At 43.1% G+C, this 19,115-nt stretch overlaps 1 protein-coding gene across 1 annotated transcript in view; it reads left to right on the top strand.

The window, feature by feature from the left end:
- The window catches only part of pmepa1 (prostate transmembrane protein, androgen induced 1), a 38,315-nt gene that overhangs the window by 11,116 nt on the left and 8,084 nt on the right, over positions 1 to 19,115 (top strand). Inside the window, exon 2 of the mRNA XM_083771911.1 lies at positions 18,888 to 19,042. Coding sequence (XP_083628037.1) covers positions 18,888 to 19,042 — 155 coding nt within the window. The remainder of the gene's footprint in view (positions 1 to 18,887; positions 19,043 to 19,115) is intronic.

Here is a 19,115-nt window from a genome sequence, read left to right as displayed (position 1 = left end):
TGTGTGTGTGTGTGTGTGTGTGTGTGTGTGTGTGTGTGTGTGTGTGTGTGTGTGTGTGTGTGTGTGTGTACGTGCGCATGCGTGCATGTGCGTGCTCTCTGCATAAGATCTGCATATGAGACACAGAATTGACATCATCCACATTGTCCCCTTAATGAGTGTGAGACAGAGAGGTCAGGTCTGTCTGTCTGTCTGACTGCGTGAGACAGGAGACAGTCTGTCTCACTCGCACAGTGACAATGACCCGACTGTTGTCTCTGTGGGACAGACAGAAACTACACTCTGTCTTTCTTTAATTAGTCTGACCCACTGCGCTGTCACCTATTAATCTGTCTGTGATGGAAAAACACGATCTGTTGTCTTTCACTGATTACACTGTGTGTGTGTGTGTGTGTGTGTGTGTGTGTGTGTGTGTGTGTGTGTTTGTTGTTTTTTTGTGTAATGGGAAAGAATGTTGGTTGTGTTTACTTGTAAACACCAGTATTCTGTACTTGGCTGTACAATGCTCTCATGCAGAAATAGCTACAAGCACATGCCATAATGCACTGCACATTTGTAGATCACTTATTTTATGGAAAACGTTGCACATTTTTAACAAATGTACTGCTTCTGACAGAAGGTTCCGCCAGTAGTAATCCAACCGGTAACTGCTTCTGGCGTAACGTTCCGTCTGATAACCTTTATTATTGATATCAAACCGGAACAAAATCGTATGAATTGGGGTCCGTGGAATACTACCTTTCAGTTCGGGGTTCTCGTCATGACAAAGATTAGGATTCATCGAGTTAAATGACCGACTTGTTGTCAAACTCATTAGTCTGATCCAGAAATGTAAGACGCCGGTATATTTCTGTGTCTTTCAGTAATTAGTCTGTACCACACAATGAGTGTTTTATGTGTCTAGTCGGCTAGATGACTAGATTGTCTGGTGAAAATGGGGATAACTCTTGAATTAGTGTAGTGGCCTTCTATTTGTGTCTGGCTGAAATGGAAAGGACTCTGTGACGTCTGCGTGCAGCTTTTTGTCTTTTTCACTCATTAATATGCAGTGAAAAGGAGCCGTGTTTGTCTATGAATATATTTAAACACTGCCTTTCTATGAATGTCGTCTGAGTGATATGGAAACTCTGTCACATGTCTGCCATTAATTAGTCTGAGCCCACGCAGTGTCACTAAGTTAAGTTGTAAAGATGCCGTCTCTCTTTCATTAATTAGTCTGACCCAAATTGGTGCCTAGTACTGGCATTGTCTGATATGGAAATCATTACGTCTTGGTTTAAATTTCATTTATACGTTTATCCAGAGTGATAATATAGTCCCTGAACACATTTCGAACAAGTTTCAAAATATAGTCCAAACGATATGCCAAGAAAATAACCCTTTGACAGTACATTATACCAAGAACATTATTTATTAGAGCTGGGACTCGATTAAAAAATTTTATCTAATTAATCAGAGGCTTTGCGATTAATTAATCTAGATTAATCGCATTTTAATCGCATATCAATATTCAACCCGAGAACAGCGAGAAACCTTTTTTTAAATGTTTTTTGGTATCCCAGTGAATCAACGAATAGTGACTACAGGATACCACTCATTTTCAACATTTTACTGTCATTAATATACCTGTTGTGGAAATAATAATAAAAAGTCACCCCATTCTGTGTTGCCTAGAACTGGTGGTCTGAAAAGAAATTAGTAACAGTAACAAGTACATCTCAGTGACATCACAAAGCTGTACTTACTTCATATTGTTACTGTTTTTTGTCAGACCTCCAGTTCTAGGCAACACAAAATGGGGTGACTTTTTATTATTTCCAGTTTTCAGTACTATAGAAAAGCGCCCAGTGAGAAACGTTCCGCGGTGAAAAAAAAGGTGCGATTAATTTATCTGTAGTTAATTAATCTAAATTAATCGCAATTAGTCCCGGCCCTATTATTTATATATATATATATATATATATATATTCACACACACACACACACACACACACACACACACACACACACACACACACACACTACATTAATTGCCATTCCATATTCAGATATTCAGATTGAGTATTTTTGCATATGAGACACCCTGCAATCTGCAACACCAGGGGGAGGGGCGTCTCTATGCCAACGGGGTGTCTGGGAGGGCAGAGGTGAAAGGTCAGGTCACACGAAGGAGGGAGGAGAGAGGGTGAAAGGTTCATTGTCAGTGTGTGTGTGTGTGTGTGTGTGTGTGTGTGTGTGTGTGTGTGTGTAGGTGCGTGCGTGAAGACAGCTGTCATTAAACTAGCCACTTTACAACTTCCCCTCTCCCCTTTATTATATCATCTCTCTCTAAGAGAGAGAGAGGTGGAGATGAGAGAGAAATGCTGAGATATCTGAAACCCTTTACTTGTACTTTTTTGTGGAAAAAGCCCTCAAACTTTCTTCTTTCCAGCCTTGATTTCCATTCTTTATTTTCTTGTAAAATACTGGAATGTCACCGCCCTTCAGGCGGCTCAACTCTACTTTGCGTTTCAGTGGCAATGTGAAGAAGGAAATTGCGGGATTTGACGGCCTCCACTTCATGTTTCGGCTGTGTTTTTAAACCCAATATTGTGCCCTTCACAGCGGATATAGGGTAAATAGTTTTAACCCCCCCGCCTCATAGTCTCCGGACACAGCGGAGAGAAAAAGGAAGGGTTGGATAAAGTGTTTGTTCAGTGTCATAGGAAAGCACAGTAGTGTCACACTCTTCTTACCTGAGCCGGCGACATACACAACCAAACTATCCCACACTGTGACTGCACACATGTGACATTCCGTTTGGGACTTCCAAATCGGTGTGTAGTGTGTGTGTGTGTGTGGAACGTATAGCTCTGTGTGTGTGCAGTGTGCGTGGTGAGTGTGTGGAGCCAATAGAAAGACCGGAAGCAGGGTTGCCAGGTGTGCATATTGTAAGCGAGTTTCTGTGTTTTTGTTTGTAAGGATTTCACTGTGCAAAGAGCGTGGATGTTAACACTTCCGTAACACCGAGGGTCTTAGCGGTTCCGCACACGCAAATATATCGCAAACTTGTATCCCAATACTGTATCGATACTCAAGTTCAGGCCGTAGTATCGCTATACTTTTGGGGAAATAAATTACTCTGTTCCCAGGGAGAAGATTCTAATTTGGTCCTAGACGCGCACACACACACACACACACACACACACACACACACACACACACACACACTCTCTGTACACACACTCTGTACACACAAATAAGGATGCAGGAAGTACATTGTGTGCATAACAAATATGCACATGCATGAAGAAATGCTTACACAGTGTTACAGAGGAAATGTGTGTGTTGAACAGCTGCTATCACACCTGTGTTGAAGGATGCCTGGCAATAGCTCTGCTTTCATTGTCTGACTCTGAAACCTGTCCTTGCTAGTTGACACACACGCACGCACTCACGCACGGTCGCACACACATGCACGCACGCACACACACACACACACACACACACACACACACACACACACACACACACACACACACACACACAACCTACTGTAAGTGTGGAGAGGATGGAAGTGTTGTATTCTATTTATTATCATTGAATCTTTAACCAGGTAGACCACATGCATGATACAACGTATACATTTACATACAGATTTAAACATGTAGCAAATCTAAAATTGACCCAGATCCTCGGCAGGCTTTGTTGCTTACCCAGGACTCGTAAGGTTTGGAAGGCAGTCACAGCCAATTGGAATGGAACCTGGCTGCAGAGATAATACCAAATGTTTTGAAGAAAACGTGAAATGGCAGAGAATCTAGTCTTGCAGCAATGGCCTATATGTGGAGTTGCATCATGATCCAAAGAATCGAGGGGGAAGCATTTTGATTGTACGACGGGTTCAAGAGTTATAGGCCAAAACATGAAGTGGTTGTTATAGCGCGAAAAAAAGTGAGAAAGTTGTATGTTGTCCTTAGTGTCACGGCCAATCAGATGTTGTATGTTTTCCTTAGTGTCACGGCCAATCAGATGTTGTATGTTTTCCTTAGTGTCACGGCCAATCAGATGTTGTATGTTTTCCTTAGTGTCACGGCCAATCAGATGTTGTATGTTTTCCTTAGTGTCACGGCCAATCAGATGTTGTATGTTTTCCTTAGTGTCACGGCCAATCAGATGCTGTATGTTGTCCTTAGTGTCACGGCCAATCAGATGTTGTATGTTTTCCTTAGTGTCACGGCCAATCAGATGTTGTATGTTTTCCTTAGTGTCACGGCCAATCAGATGTTGTATGTTTTCCTTAGTGTCACGGCCAATCAGATGCTGTATGTTGTCCTTAGTGTCACGGCAATCAGCTGCTGCGTTCATGATTTGTGGCATTATGTGCAAAACGGGCCAATCAGAAGGGAATCTGAAAAAGATGACACATACTGTACATGGTGATGATTAAGATAAATGGGGCAGAGGTCACACACACACACACACACACACACACACACACACACACACACACACACACACACACACACACACACACACACACACACACACACACACACACCATTCACACAGTGATAAATGTTAATGTTTACACATATGAACATATACTGCAAGTATATGTGGTTAATCATGACAATTTGTTGATACGCAAGCAGTTTATTTTTTCAATTAACGTACTGTACAAGTCGTGTTTTTATTTTAACAACTCAGTGGCCTTGTGGTTAGAGTGTCCGCCCTGAGACTGGGAGGTCGGGGTTCAATCCCTGGCTGGGTCATACCAAAGACTGTAAAAATGGGACCCAGACCCAGCCTCCCTGCTTGACACTCAGCATGGTTGGAGTGGGGGTAAGTCCCTGCGACATACTAGCGTCATGTCCAGGGGGTGTACTTGTACATCAAGCTGCCTCACGCTACAGAAACAGGACATAGGCTCCTGCCCTGGGCCTCATGGCTCGGCAAGTCTGTTTTTGTTTCCACCTATCTGTATCAAAATATTTCCGATTAGTTGCCCAGTCTTAATCCTATATGTATAATATGTGCTTGTGGCTGTCTGTCACAGGCACTGTCCTCTCCAACCATCCATGAGAAAACAATATTGCATCCTATCCTCCGTCGTTATTATTTTCTATACAAATCCAATTTAAGGGCCTATACCTATATAGTCGTTAGAGCGTATGCCTTTCATGTGGAAGGTTGTGGGTTTGAACCCTGCCTGGGGTCGACGTCAGCAAGCGCATGTGTTCGCAACAGGTTCCTAACGCCATATCAAATGGGTTCAGATCTGAGATAGCGGAAATAGCTGATGTAGGCCTGCTCATATGCGCAGCCTGTGAGCTTGTAGATCTGCTATTTTCACATGTAAAAATACATAATCGTCCATTAATCGTAATTGAGGCAGCCGTTATAAATTGTGGAAATTGATCTGAGGTCATATTGCTCAGCCCTGCAGGGGATCAATTACAAAAAGCGAATATTTGTGCACAGAGAGGGCTTATCTGCAGCCAAAAGTCATTGCTGACAGATTGCGTAAACAAAACATTATACATCACGAGTGTCTGACTAATCACACAAGATGCGAGGGTGCTCAGTCAGAACGTTCAGCTAGATGGATGTTATTGTGTACCCTGTCCCAACACACTTCTAGTTACTGTACAACTTATTGTCTAACATTGGTTGAGTGTGCTTGTGCTTTACACAAGCACACACAATGACAAACACATACACACCACTCTCATAGTGACACGCACTCATGCACGTACGCACTCATGCACGTACGCACGGGTCGCACGCACGCACGCACGCACGCACGCACGCACGCACGCACGCACGCACGCACACCCACACACACACACACACACACACACACGCACACACACACACACACACACACACACACAATGTTAATACTGTATATACACACATTATGAACACACACTGTGTCTGTATTACATATTCACCCAGACAGGCACACTTACACACACTCCCTCCCATCCTCTCTCTCTCTCTCTCTCTGTGTCGTTTGTACCTCGTTCTGCCTCATTTGCAGGTCTTTGTCACGTTGATCCTGTCTGGGTCGCTGCCGACATGTGTTTTGTGTGAAATGCACGCACGCACGCACGCACGCACGCACGCACGCACTCACGCACGCACGCACGCACACACACACACACACACACACACACACACACACACACACACACACACACACACACACACACACACACACACACACACACACACACACACACACACACACACGGTATGGATGAAACAACATGTAGTTTCACGTTAAGAGACTATTATGTGTGTTATAGCTTATATAGCTCTTTAGCTGTAGCTTATTCACTGGTACATCCTGAGTGGTCATTTAACCCGGAGAGTGTACAAATGAAACCAAATGGACCCTTACAGTTCCATCTGAGTTCAGTTAAAAGTGATATGTTGATATAGTTGTATTTTATGTTTACCAAAGAGTGTCTGAATAGCCTCCTATATGGTCTAGGCTAGCGGTTAGGATTCCTGGTTTTCACCCAGGCGGCCCGGGTTTGGTTATGGAAACAAGTCATAGGATTTATTGGGTTTAAAATCATCTTAGCAGACCATGTATTGAACTGTACATAATATGAGCTATAAATCTGATTGCTAGTTCCACCACTTGTGTGGAATGAGATTAGGTGAAAGGTAAACACAATCTGGGAATGCAGGCTAAAGTGGTTAACACGTAGGTCTGTCACATGTTTTACGAAGCCTAAAAGCCAAACAGAAATATAATTTGTATTCATGATGTTCCAATAAATCGTTAATCGCAATTATATGTGTGACTGCTGATAGTCATCAACTTAACTTTGTAATCGTGTCCTAAGAAGTGTGTGCGTCCGTGCATATACACACACACAGACAGACAGACAGTTGCACACACTTTACAGATGGTGGTATGGTTCAAGTCATTTCAACAGGCACGTGTGCGCGCGCGCACACACACACACACACACACACACACACACACACACACACACACACACACACACACACACACACACACACACACACACACATACAGACAGTGTTATGTCTAGGTGTGTGTGTGTGTGTGTGTGTGTGTGTGTGTGTGTGTGTGTGTGTGTGTGTGTGAGTTCCTGTCAAGCAGGTTTTTGGTTTGGCAGCAAAACACTGTTTGGATAGGAAGAGAATGTCACACACACACACACACACACACACACACACACGCGCGCGCGCGTGCACACACACACACACACACACACACACACACACACACACACACACACACACACACACACACACACACACACACACACACACACACACACACACACAGGAATGCACATCATATACATAATTATTGCCCTCATATGTATACACGGGCATATGACAAACACATGTATAGACATGGTGAAACACGCACACACATGCAGATGCTCTCTCTCACACACACACACACGCACATGCACTTACACACAAGCATGCGCGAACACATACGCACAGGGCATATATGCACACACACGTGTTTGTATTACTATACTTGTAAGGACTTCAACATTTTAGGATGACTTTTCCTTTTAGCTTATTTTGCCCTGCCTATGAATACACATTACATAGATTGTGCATTACAGTCATTCACTCATTCACACAGACATTCATACACCGATGGCGACGGAAACCATGCATGCAAGGTAACAACATCATCGGGAGCAATTAGGGGTTCAGTGTCTTGCTCAAGGACACTTCGACACTTCCTCTGCCAACCTGGGGGGGCAGCGGACTGACCTCATGCCTCCTTCTATGCATGAGGAGTCCAAGCTGCTTCTTTTCACCTGACAGAGGGGAATTTCCCCGGCCGGACTTAGCGCGTGGAAGGGACACGTTATTCCGACCAGTTCCTTTCCCCTCCATCAGGCGCCCCGGCTGGCCAGGGGGAGGTAGTTGTACATTTGCTATTTGTGAACATTTTTGAAAAGTCTTTTGTTTTCACAAATCTTCCCTGCATGGCACAAAACCTTTCCAGATGGGGAGGTGTGCGGCCAAATACATAACATTTCAGAGGGTCCGTGGCACAAACAATTTGAGAACTACTGATTTAGAAGGTATTCGCAGAATCGGCCTCAGGTCTTAATGGGTTAAAAAACCATTAAACAGTAATTTATTTTGTGCGGATATAGAAAACTGTCCTCACAATGTCTATTTTTCAAACTCTACTGTACTTGTGCAGACATTTGGAGCTCACAAGTATAGTAATACACGCACGCACGCACTTGCACGCACACACACACACACACACACACACACACACACACACAGACACACCTGTGATACGATAAAAGCCGATTTGAGCCCAGACCTTCACTCCGTGGGTCTGCATACACACCACCAGGTGATGAACAGGAAGTTTGTATCATTCTGTCTTCCTGTCTTTGTACAAAGGATGTTTCCTAACAGAGGTCACTGCTGGTTTAGTTCCCAGAGCGGGACATGGTGTCCTTGGCTGTGTGTGTGTTTCTGGTGATGGTGAGGATGGTGAGGATGATGATGAAGCGGAAACTGAATGAGTGTTCATCTGTTGACACGTTGAGCAAATAGCATCATTCATTTCATCATGTTAAAGTTTCCATTATGTCTGGATGTGTGTGTGTGTGTGTGTGTGTGTGTGTGTGTGTGTGTCTGTGTGTGTGTGTGTGTGTGTGTGTGTGTGTGTGTGTGTGTGTGTCTGTGTGTGCGCGCATGCACGCGTTTGTTTTGGCTGTGATCCAGGGTGGTGCTAGACATTGCAATAATCATTAACAGTCAGAATTGGGTGTAGTCGCTCGAGTTAACACGCACACACGCACGCACGCACGCACGCGCACACACACACACACACACACACACAAACACACACACACACACACACACACACACACACACACACACACACACACACACACACACACACACACACACACACACACACACACACCATATGACCTGCCCTCTGCTCTTCTGTCTGACTTTTTTCTTTCACATTCAAATAAGCTGTGACGTGTGTGTGTGTGTGTGTGTGTGTGTGTGTGTGTGTGTGTGTGTGTGTGTGTGTGTGTGTGTGTGTGTGTGTGTGTGTGTGTGTGTGTGTGTGTGTGTGTGTGTGTGTGTGTTGGATAGAGAGGGAGACGACAAGGGCAGTCTAGCTCCCACTGACTAGAATTATAATGAGCATCACACGCACACACACACACACACACACACAGACACACACAGACACACACACACACACACACACACACACACACACACACACGCGCGCACAGACAGACACAGTCACAGGGCCAGACAAGTGGATGATAATGAGGTGTGATTTTCATATGTTTCAGACAGTGATGCTCCATAGGTCACAGCCACCACACAGGAGTGTGGCTCTCTCTCTCTCCCTATATGTAGAGCCAACCATAATGTCTCACTTTACTCACTGAGTGTGACGCGTGTGTGTGCGTGTGTGTATGTGCGTGCGTGTTTGTGTGTGTGCGCACTGAGCAGTGCTCACTGAGCAGTGCTCATATTTTGTACTTGAGTGAAAGTATCAATACTGCAGCGTAGCAATACTCTGTTACAAGTAAAAGTCCAGCATTCAAAATGTACTTGGGTAAAAGTATTGATATAAAAATGTGTGTGTGTGTGTGTGTGTGTGTGTGTGTGTGTGTGTGTGTGTGTGTGTGTGTGTGTGTGTGTGTGTGTGTGTGTGTGTGTGTGTGCGCGTGCGTGTGTGTGTGTGTGTGTGTGTGTGTGTGTGTGTGTGTGTGTGTGCAGTCAGAGGTGAATGTTGCTGAAAGCCCTTTAGCACAGCTAAAGCATTTGGATTCTCATTGTAATCTAGACCAGGGGTTCTCAATGTTTTTGTTTGGGGACCCTTGGAAATGCTTTGGCCATGTCTCGCGACGGGAAGTGTTGATGTCTATTTTTCACTTAAAGTGTTTTCAAAACATTCTTGAGACCAATATTTAGTTGACATTGTGTGGATGTGAGTAGCTTACTGCTGCCCTATGCTCAAAAAGTATATCTAATGACATGTGTTACTTTGTGTTTCTTTGACCCATAGCTGAACTAGTGAGCTATTTGCCATTAACATTAGCAACACAGCTAGTGTGCCAGATAGGGCAAACATTTTAACATGGGAGTTCCCTGGATTAGCTTGCTAATTTTAGCCTAATTCCTAGAGGCTATCCTCCTCTCCTCTCCTCAGTACAGTATACTGGTCAGCTCCCAGTGTGACCAAAAAACACTAGTTGTTTTGGTCAGCTCCCAAAACACTGATTGTACTGGTCAGCTCCCAAAACAGTTGTACTGGTCATCTCCCAAAACACTGATTGTACTGGTCAGCTCCCAAAACACTGGTCTCCCAGTGACCAACAGTAGAATACTGTGGTTGTACTGGTCAGCTCCCAGTGACCAACAGTAGAATACTGTGGTTGTACTGGTCAGCTCCCAGTGACCAACAGTAGAATACTGTGGTTGTACTGGTCAGCTCCCAGTGACCAACAGTAGAATACTGTGGTTGTACTGGTCAGCTCCCAGTGACCAACAGTAGAATACTGTGGTTGTACTGGTCAGCTCCCAGTGACCAACAGTAGAATACTGTGGTTGTACTGGTCAGCTCCCAGTGACCAACAGTAGAATACTGTGGTTGTACTGGTCAGCTCCCAGTGACCAACAGTAGTAGACTGTGGTTGTACTGGTCTGGTCAGCAGTGGCGCCGTCAGGACGCTAAAAGTGCACCCCCAAAATTATAACATGGGGACCCCCACACCCCCAAGATTATAACATGAGGACCCCCACACCCCCAAAATTATAACATGGGGACCCCCACACCCCCAAAATTATAACATGAGGACCCCCACACCCCCAAAATTATAACATGGGGACCCCCACACCCCCAAAATTATAACATGGGGACCCCCACACCCCCAAAATTATAGCATGAGGACCCCCACACCCCCAAAATTATAACATGGGGACCCCCAAAATTCCCACACTAGAGTTGCTGTGGGAGTTTTCTGGACCAAAGTTCCCACACTTGGCTGAGACTTACAAAGTCAATGGAGAAGGATGTGTGTGTGTGTGTGTGTGTGTGTGTGTGTGTGTGTGTGTGTGTGTGTGTGTGTGTGTGTGTGTGTGTGTGTGTGTGTGTGTGTGTGTGTGTGTGTGTGTGTGTGTGTGTGTGTGTGTGTGTCCCTCCCTCCGTTTTTGCCTTTCTCATGGAAATTGCCAAGCAAATTGTGTCCACCTATGACCCGCAGTATGCACGCACACAAACACACAGGCACACACACATGCACACACACACACACACACACACACACACACACACACACACACACACACACACACATGCAGCTGTCTGGGTTATTTCTGACTCTACAGACTGTCGAGTCATTTGAGGACTGTGAGAGACAGACAGAGAGAGAGAGAGAGAGAGAGAGAGAGAATGGAGGTTTTATATCTCTGTTTCTCTTCGGCATTGCTACTCAGAAACTTAAAGCAGAAATAACATGCATTTTAAAACTGTTTTTAATATTTCATATCATATTGTCTATGTCCCTCAAAGTTATTTCTAATGGTTTGAGCCTCAATCACCACTCTGATATAACTAGTCCTTGTCATTTCTTTCTGGACTTTGAAAGCAGTTTTAGCTGCAGTACCACAATGTCCTGAGGTGGTGGGGGTGCTTATATGCAGATTCTTTAATATTTGAGACATTATAATGATGATGCTAATGATGCTAGATAAAACCAGGCGTGTTTCCATTCCATGCCAGCTTGGAAAATCAACAATGGCGGACATTGTAAACAAAGTAGAAATGCAAATTTGAAACTGAAGACTGAAGAAGATTATACAAAGTAGGGTGACATTGATGCTTGGTTCTTATATGCAGATTATTTAATATTTGATATGGTATTTCTTGACAGGAAGTACGTAGCTCATAACATGTCTACTGTGGATTTTTATGAAACAAACACTTTGCAGATAGAAAGAGTGCACCTTCAATGTTGGAGAGTTTGATGTTGTTTAATATAATTAGATAGGCCTTTTCTGTTTGGATGAATTGGCTGTCAATGGGAAGTTGCACCTAGTTAGCACCTTGTTGGCAAGATGGCCACGGTCTGAATATCGTCAATGGAACCTTACAGCTCTGTAACTCAAGAGTGTACAAATGTAACCAAATTACCCTTCATTTATTATGGGTTTTATTTAGTTATGGGGGTCCTTGAAATTAAAAGGTTTGAGAACCACTGTTCTTAGTGCTCTATAGCAGAAGTTCTCAGCCACTAGAGTTGTGTGATGGTGTTTACTTGCAGATAGTTGGATATTTCCACTGTTTGTTTTGGTTGAGCAAAAAAATAAAAAACTAGTCTACCAGTGATTCTGGAGATAGAAAGATGGATGGATGGATGAATGGATGACAGGAGAACGGAGGGAGAGGACAGATGACAAATTATCTAATTGGTTTGGATTAACAGGGCCAACACTGTTCTCTGTGTGTGTGTGTGTGTGTGTGTGTGTGTGTGTGTGTGTGTGTGTGTGTGTGTGTGTGTGTGTGTGTGTGTGTGTGTGTGTGTGTGTGTGTGTGTGTGTGTGTGTGTGTGTGTGTGCGTGCGTGCGTGCATTTATGGCTGCATGTATCTTAGACTACAGGAATGGAGATGGAAAAGGAACAGAATAAGATATTGATGAAGAGGAGAGGGAAATAGACAAAGGGAGAAACCACTGAGTAAGAGAGAGAGAGAGAGAGAGAGAGAGAGAGGGGTGGGGTGTCTGGTTTGTGTGACCCTTTGACCTCTCCCATTTGGGAGCAGACAAGCTGCAAAACACACACACACACACAGTCAGCTGGTTCAGACCGACAGAGAGGAAGAGAACACATGAATAGATGGCAAGAGAGAGAGAATGATATTGGGGGCTTTCAGATTTGAGAACATAATAGTTATCTTTCATAAGTTGAGGAATGCGACTGTTTTCCTTTCATTATTTGTGTGTCTGTGTGTGCGTGTGCGTGTGCGCATGCGACCATATCATAGACCATTTCATCCCATTGCTGTGGAGACAACAACACATCGTCTGGTTGGCTGTGGGTTTGTTGTTGACATTATCTCGTTAGCACAGGCTAACTACGTTAGCTATCATCAACCACTTTATAGTGTAACACAACAAACCAGCAATGAACGCGGTCTGGGCAAGGGTTATTATAGGTAACTAAAACTAACGTAATAATGCAAAGTAGGCTACAATTGAGAAAATCTGTTTAGTTAACTGGACACACACACACGCACCCCCCCCCCCCCCCCCCCCCCCACACACACACACACACACACACACACACACACACTCTAAAGAAAAACAATCTGAGAATCTTTTTTCTCCTTCTTGTGGCCCCCTTTGCTCCCCAATGTAGTTGTTATAACAATTTATTCCTCCACACATATTTGTGTTTTTCAACGTCCAGACAGTAAGGAGAAACTAATGAACATTTTATTTAAAGAAATGAAATGACCAAACCTGCCTACAGATGATGACACTGGTAGACCAGGTTTCGGAACTGTCCACAGTTCTCCTCTGAGACACAGCGAGTAGATAAGAAATTGTGTCATATTATTATCATTAGGACCAATTAGATTACATGAATATATATATGACTCATGGCCGTCGCCGTGAGTCATATATATATATATGAGAGAGAGAGAGAGAGAGAGAGAGAGAGAGAGAGAGAGAGAGATTGAAAATGGGTGAAGTCTTAAATTGATGTGCAAGCTTGTAGATCTTTGGGAAATTACCTCTTATCGCCCTAGACGGAGGTCTTCACCCTATCAAATAATTAGGCCCGGCGCCCAGGATGGAGATTAATCAAAAGACGGAACATTACTCGTTTCATAACAGAGTGCACCTCTCTACAGACTGGGAGCGTCTACTCTATTGGGCAACATTCAATGTCATTTCCGGCTAGTCCATCATCCAAAGTGGTCCTGCTCCATTTTAATGATTGGGATCAAAAATCTTAAAACGTGAATAACTCTTAATCTAAATCAATGATTCCAATTCTAACAAAAGACTATGTTTTTGACGGCCCATCGCAGTCCCGTTGCTTGTCGTGCTAGAAGTAATCATACCGGTTGTTGTCGATCCTCCAAAGGGTCTTTTGGCTACATGCTATTATATCTAGCACAAAACAAGATGGCGTCGTGTCACCTTGAAATGGGCTCTGAAGCTGCAAATCGCTGGGCGACTTATTTAATGGTTCCAAATGACGCTGGGCGATCTAAGTGTTAATAATGCATGCCCAAATAAACACAAGGTTGAAAGTTGGAAGATTTGTCTTTTATTTTCTTTGTATCCCGGTAACAGAACAGATGCACATACTGTATGAGTTGGAATGTTCTCTGTTTGTGTGTTTGCTTTTTTATGGACCTTTCAGAATGTTTATGGTTGTACCATCCTGCTGTTACTGGTCCCCCTGTATGTACCCCTACATTCCAGTGTATGTGGCTTATGAATCTTTTTAGATAAGGAGTCCACGGCCAAATACGTATCAGGGTCCAGGCTCAACATGAAAATGTTTGAGAACCATTGACTTTAATACAAAGTTTAAATGTCTCTCTCTCTCTCATCTTTATTCCATTCACTCCAGCTGTCTCTCTCACCAGTCAGACAGAGCCCCCAATCACACCCCGCCCAGTCTTTCAGTCCTCCCTCAACCCCCCTCATTGTTCACCGCAACATGGGGGGGGGGGCTCAGCTGTTCTGTGTGTGTGTGTGTGTGTGTGTGTGTGTGTGTGTGTGTGTGTGTGTGTGTGTGTGTGTGTGTGTGTGTGTGTGTGTGTGTGTGTGTCGACCAGACAGTGGGGGAATGCGTAAGTCTGTGTGAGTGTGTGAGAAAAAGTTTCAGACAAAGCTCACTGAAGGGGTTTTGCGAGCATCAGTGTGACTGTGTCTCACTCGAGACAGACACACACAGCGTATAGCGCTGGAGTGCCCTAGTGTCCAACCTGTAGCTATTAGGACAATGTTAGATCGTAGAGAGGTCGAGAGTGTGTGTGTGTGTGCATGTGTGTGTGAGAGACTTTATTTTAAGTTTTCTTATCCGTCTGTTTAATTTCAATCGTCTGTGCAGTTCAGAGCACAGTTTGTTTTCCGGGGAACTCGTGAGCACGGGGGAAATCACCCAGCATCCCAGGAATTTAAATACATCTGCTGGAAGAAGAAGAAGGACCTGGATTGTGTGTGTGTGCGTGTGTGTATGTGTGTTTGTGTCTAATCAAACAAAGATCTTCTGGTAGTGGAATGAGATCTGTTTTTCGGAGGACAAGATACCGTTTGTCGGGGCCAGGACCTTATTTAGGTCCTAGGAGTTATGCATCCTGCCTCGGGTCCTCACAGCCATGACGACTGTGTCCAGACACAACACTGTGGTGAGTGGATGGTCTGATGCTGCCTTCACACCGGCACATGCAAAACATACAAAGATGCAAAGCTACACAGTGTATTTGTAGCTTTGTATCTTTGAATCTGAAGTTGAAACCAGCTCAACTTTTTTGTATCTGTTGTAGCTTTTGCAGCAGCTACAAATGTTGGATGTATCTTTGTATATCTTCATGTCGCTGGCTTCCATTGAGAATTAATGGTAGACTGTATCTTTGCATCTGCTCGTGTGAACGCAGCATGATGATGCATTCAGTCCAAGCTCTTTCCTTATCAAGTTCACGACATAAAAGAAAAACCTTTACGACTGAACAACATTTATTAAGCAATTAGGGGTGCAACAAGTTAATGGAACTAATCAATTGAATTGATTATATTATTAAAAAAACAAATAACATTTTAATAAAATAAATGTATTTATTTCCTGAGTGGGTTGATCAGTGGAAGTGAAAATATAAAACTGATTCAAGATTATTTGATTAATCAAAAATGTAATCAATAGTAAGCAGGACCAGGTAGGATTAAAACAAATCATATTCCTGTGAGTGGTGCAAAAAGTATTCATATGTTTTGCTTAAAGGATAAGACCACTTTTGTAGAGGTTTGGTTTGTGTATAGTTTACCTTGTAGAAATTGAATTCAAAATATGCTCCTCATTGACTTACATTCTACACTGAAAAAGCTCTCAAAGTCACTCTTTTAGTTACATAAACAAACACAAACTAAGTTGATTCAGACAATATACAACATCACCAAACTTCGTACCGTTTTATTGATTTAATAAAAATGTTAACTTCTTGTTGATTTTACTACTTGAAGATCTGGATACACGGATCAAGTTTTGCACTTGAAGTAAAATGAGTAGGCCTAATACCAGAGAACATACAGTAGTGTTCATGAACATATGTGTTACATGTAATACCTGCTTTCAATATTTTACTGCAAGTACAAGTACCATTCATTTGTATGCTAAAGTAGTAGTAGTCTGATTTAATGATATGAATCTGAAAAATCACTTGTAAAAATACAATATATCCTTCTGAAATGGTTGTAGATAAGAACAGAAGCATGAAGTAACAGAACATGGAAATACACAAATGAGTTATAGTTTATTTTAACCATGTGAACCGTAGCATCCCTTTTTTGGCCAAGGTCATAATTGGCAAACATTTGTTATCTGCTCCCATATGAGTCTCAAACTAGGTTTTGTTCTTACAACAAATACGTTATTTTTGTTTAATTACATATATTTACACCTGTGACTTATCTTTTTTTGGCTGTGTAAGTTAGTTTTCTGTGAAATAAGATGATTTTTAAGACTTTGGCACGATAATTTAACATCTCCCTTCTGACAAAACTGGACCTGTATAGTATAGGATATAGGGTGTATGTATGTGGTTAATTGCATTAATATGAGTAAATACTTACTTTTTAAAGTACTTTCCATCACTGCCTGTGTTCCTGTCATCGTATCTGCTGCTTGATTATGTTTGCTATGCAATATTTCTATATTGCATTAATGAAATCACATTATTTCTATGTTTAAGTGGTTTGCCTATATCTCCACATGGTCGAATTCTGTAGTTTGAGTTGTTTTAAGTCTTATTATTTTCCCACATCTCTCCCTCTCTCTATATCTCTGTCTCTCTTTGTGTGTGTGTTCGTGTATGAATGTAAGAGCATGTGCTCTCTCTCTGTGTTGTAATCAGGGTTACTTTGGGGGAAATGCTAGGAATGTTACAGCCAATGTGAACCCTCATCTGCCTCAGTACCTAGGCTGTAGTTTGCTGTGTGTGTGTGTGTGTGTGTGTGTGTGTGTGTGTGTGTGTGTGTGTGTGTGGGTGTGGGTGTGGGTGTGTGTGGGTGTGTGTGTGTGTGTTATCCTGTCTGGCTTGGCTGTGACCTCTGTCTGCCCTCTGCCAAAAGTGTGAGAAAAAGGCTGTCTGTGTACATGTGTGTGTGCGTGCGTCTGTGTCGTAAATATATGCATCTGTGGGTCTGGTGTCTGGGTGTGTGTGGTAGGTAGGGGGAGGGGTACAGGACAGTCTGGCTTTAAACAAAGCTAGTTCTGTCTGTTTAGGTCTGTCTCTGTGGATTTCTTTGCGTATTTAAGATATACATTTGTATTTCTATCTCATTTTGCCTACTTATTTGATTTCATTCAAGCACTTCCAATTTTATAATTTGCATGGAGGCTTTTACATTCTTAATAATCCCTCACCCTACCCTATACACGTAAATGATCGGTGACCCCCAAGGTTCCATCCTGTTATTTTGGGGCAAAAATAGCTAATCTATTGTTCAAAATATTTTGCAAAACGCTGTGAGCTTCGTAGATCTGCTAGTTTTGCATGTTTTGAGTGTTGAATGTTTGTTCACCTCTTATTATGAAATGAGAATAGGGTTGGTACTTTGGTGAAGTTCTTGAGAGGTCCAATTGCTGAGTTACATTGTGAGGTTTGTTTTGTCATAATGTCGTGGCCTATTGATGTCTGAACTGGGATCTCTGACAATTCAACAAGGATTTAATGTTTTGTAATTATCACAAGGTAAGCCACATTTAGACGGTGTAGGAGAGACAGACAGTATGAGAGCTGAGAGACAGACAGTTGGAGAGCTGAGAGACAGACAGTAGGAGAGCTGAGAGACAGACAGTATGAGAGCTGAGAGACAGACAGTTGGAGAGCTGAGAGACAGACAGTAGGAGAGCTGAGAGACAGACAGTATGAGAGCTGAGAGACAGACAGTTGGAGAGCTGAGAGACAGACAGTAGGAGAGCTGAGAGACAGACAGTTGGAGAGGTGAGAGACAGACAGGAGAGCTGAGAGACAGACAGTTGGAGGGGTGAGAGACAGACAGTTGGAGAGCTGAGAGACAGACAGTGTAGGAGAGACAGACTGTAGGAAAGCTGAAAAGGGTTGTGTTATTTCTCTTCCACTGAGTATAATTCATTTTGAAAGGTAGAGAAATGTAAGTGTGATTCCTCTGGTTGTATTTTGCTGAGTGCTCAGCTATACAGAGTAGAAAACACCACCAAGAAGTGAGAAATAGCACCACTTCAAAGAATCATAAATGCACCTCTGCTCTGACGAATGGGTTATCTGCCTCATGCTGTAGCAGAACATAAAAAGAGAAAAAGAAAGTGCATCCTCTTGCATTATAATCTTTTGGATCTCCTCGTTCTTTCTCGTTCTTAGCCTACTATATTATTTCAGAGGATTCCATGGGAAAGACCCCCAAATAGCCATAACCTCAGGCTGTGGCCCCCTGTTGTGAAATGACTTAAAATGTAATCATAACATTCTATTTTATTTTTGTTCATTTTCATTTACCTTTCCCATTGCCCCATGGCGCTCCCTGGTGGTCCCTACTTTAAAAACATGTGAAATCTCTCTCTCTCTCTCTCTCTCTCTCTCTCTCTCTCTCTCTCTCTCTCTCTCTCTCTCTCACAGCCCAGTTGGAGTTTGTCCAGATCCTGGTGATAGTAGTGGTGATGCTGGTCATGGTGGTGGTCATCACCTGTCTGCTCAACCACTACCGCCTGTCAGCACGCTCGCTGCTCTCCAGACACGCCCACGCACGCAGGAGACACCTGCCATTGGCCAATGTAAGTTCACCTGTCTGTCTGTCTGTCCGTAATTTTTTTAGATTCACATCATAGCGTACAAATGTAAACTAAT

Source organism: Protomyctophum parallelum (genome assembly GCF_964188405.1).
Source record: "Protomyctophum parallelum genome assembly, chromosome: 8".
In the NCBI taxonomy this organism is placed as follows: domain Eukaryota; kingdom Metazoa; phylum Chordata; class Actinopteri; order Myctophiformes; family Myctophidae; genus Protomyctophum; species Protomyctophum parallelum.
Note: the sequence above shows the minus strand (reverse complement) of the source record. Positions and strands in the feature narration are given on the sequence as shown.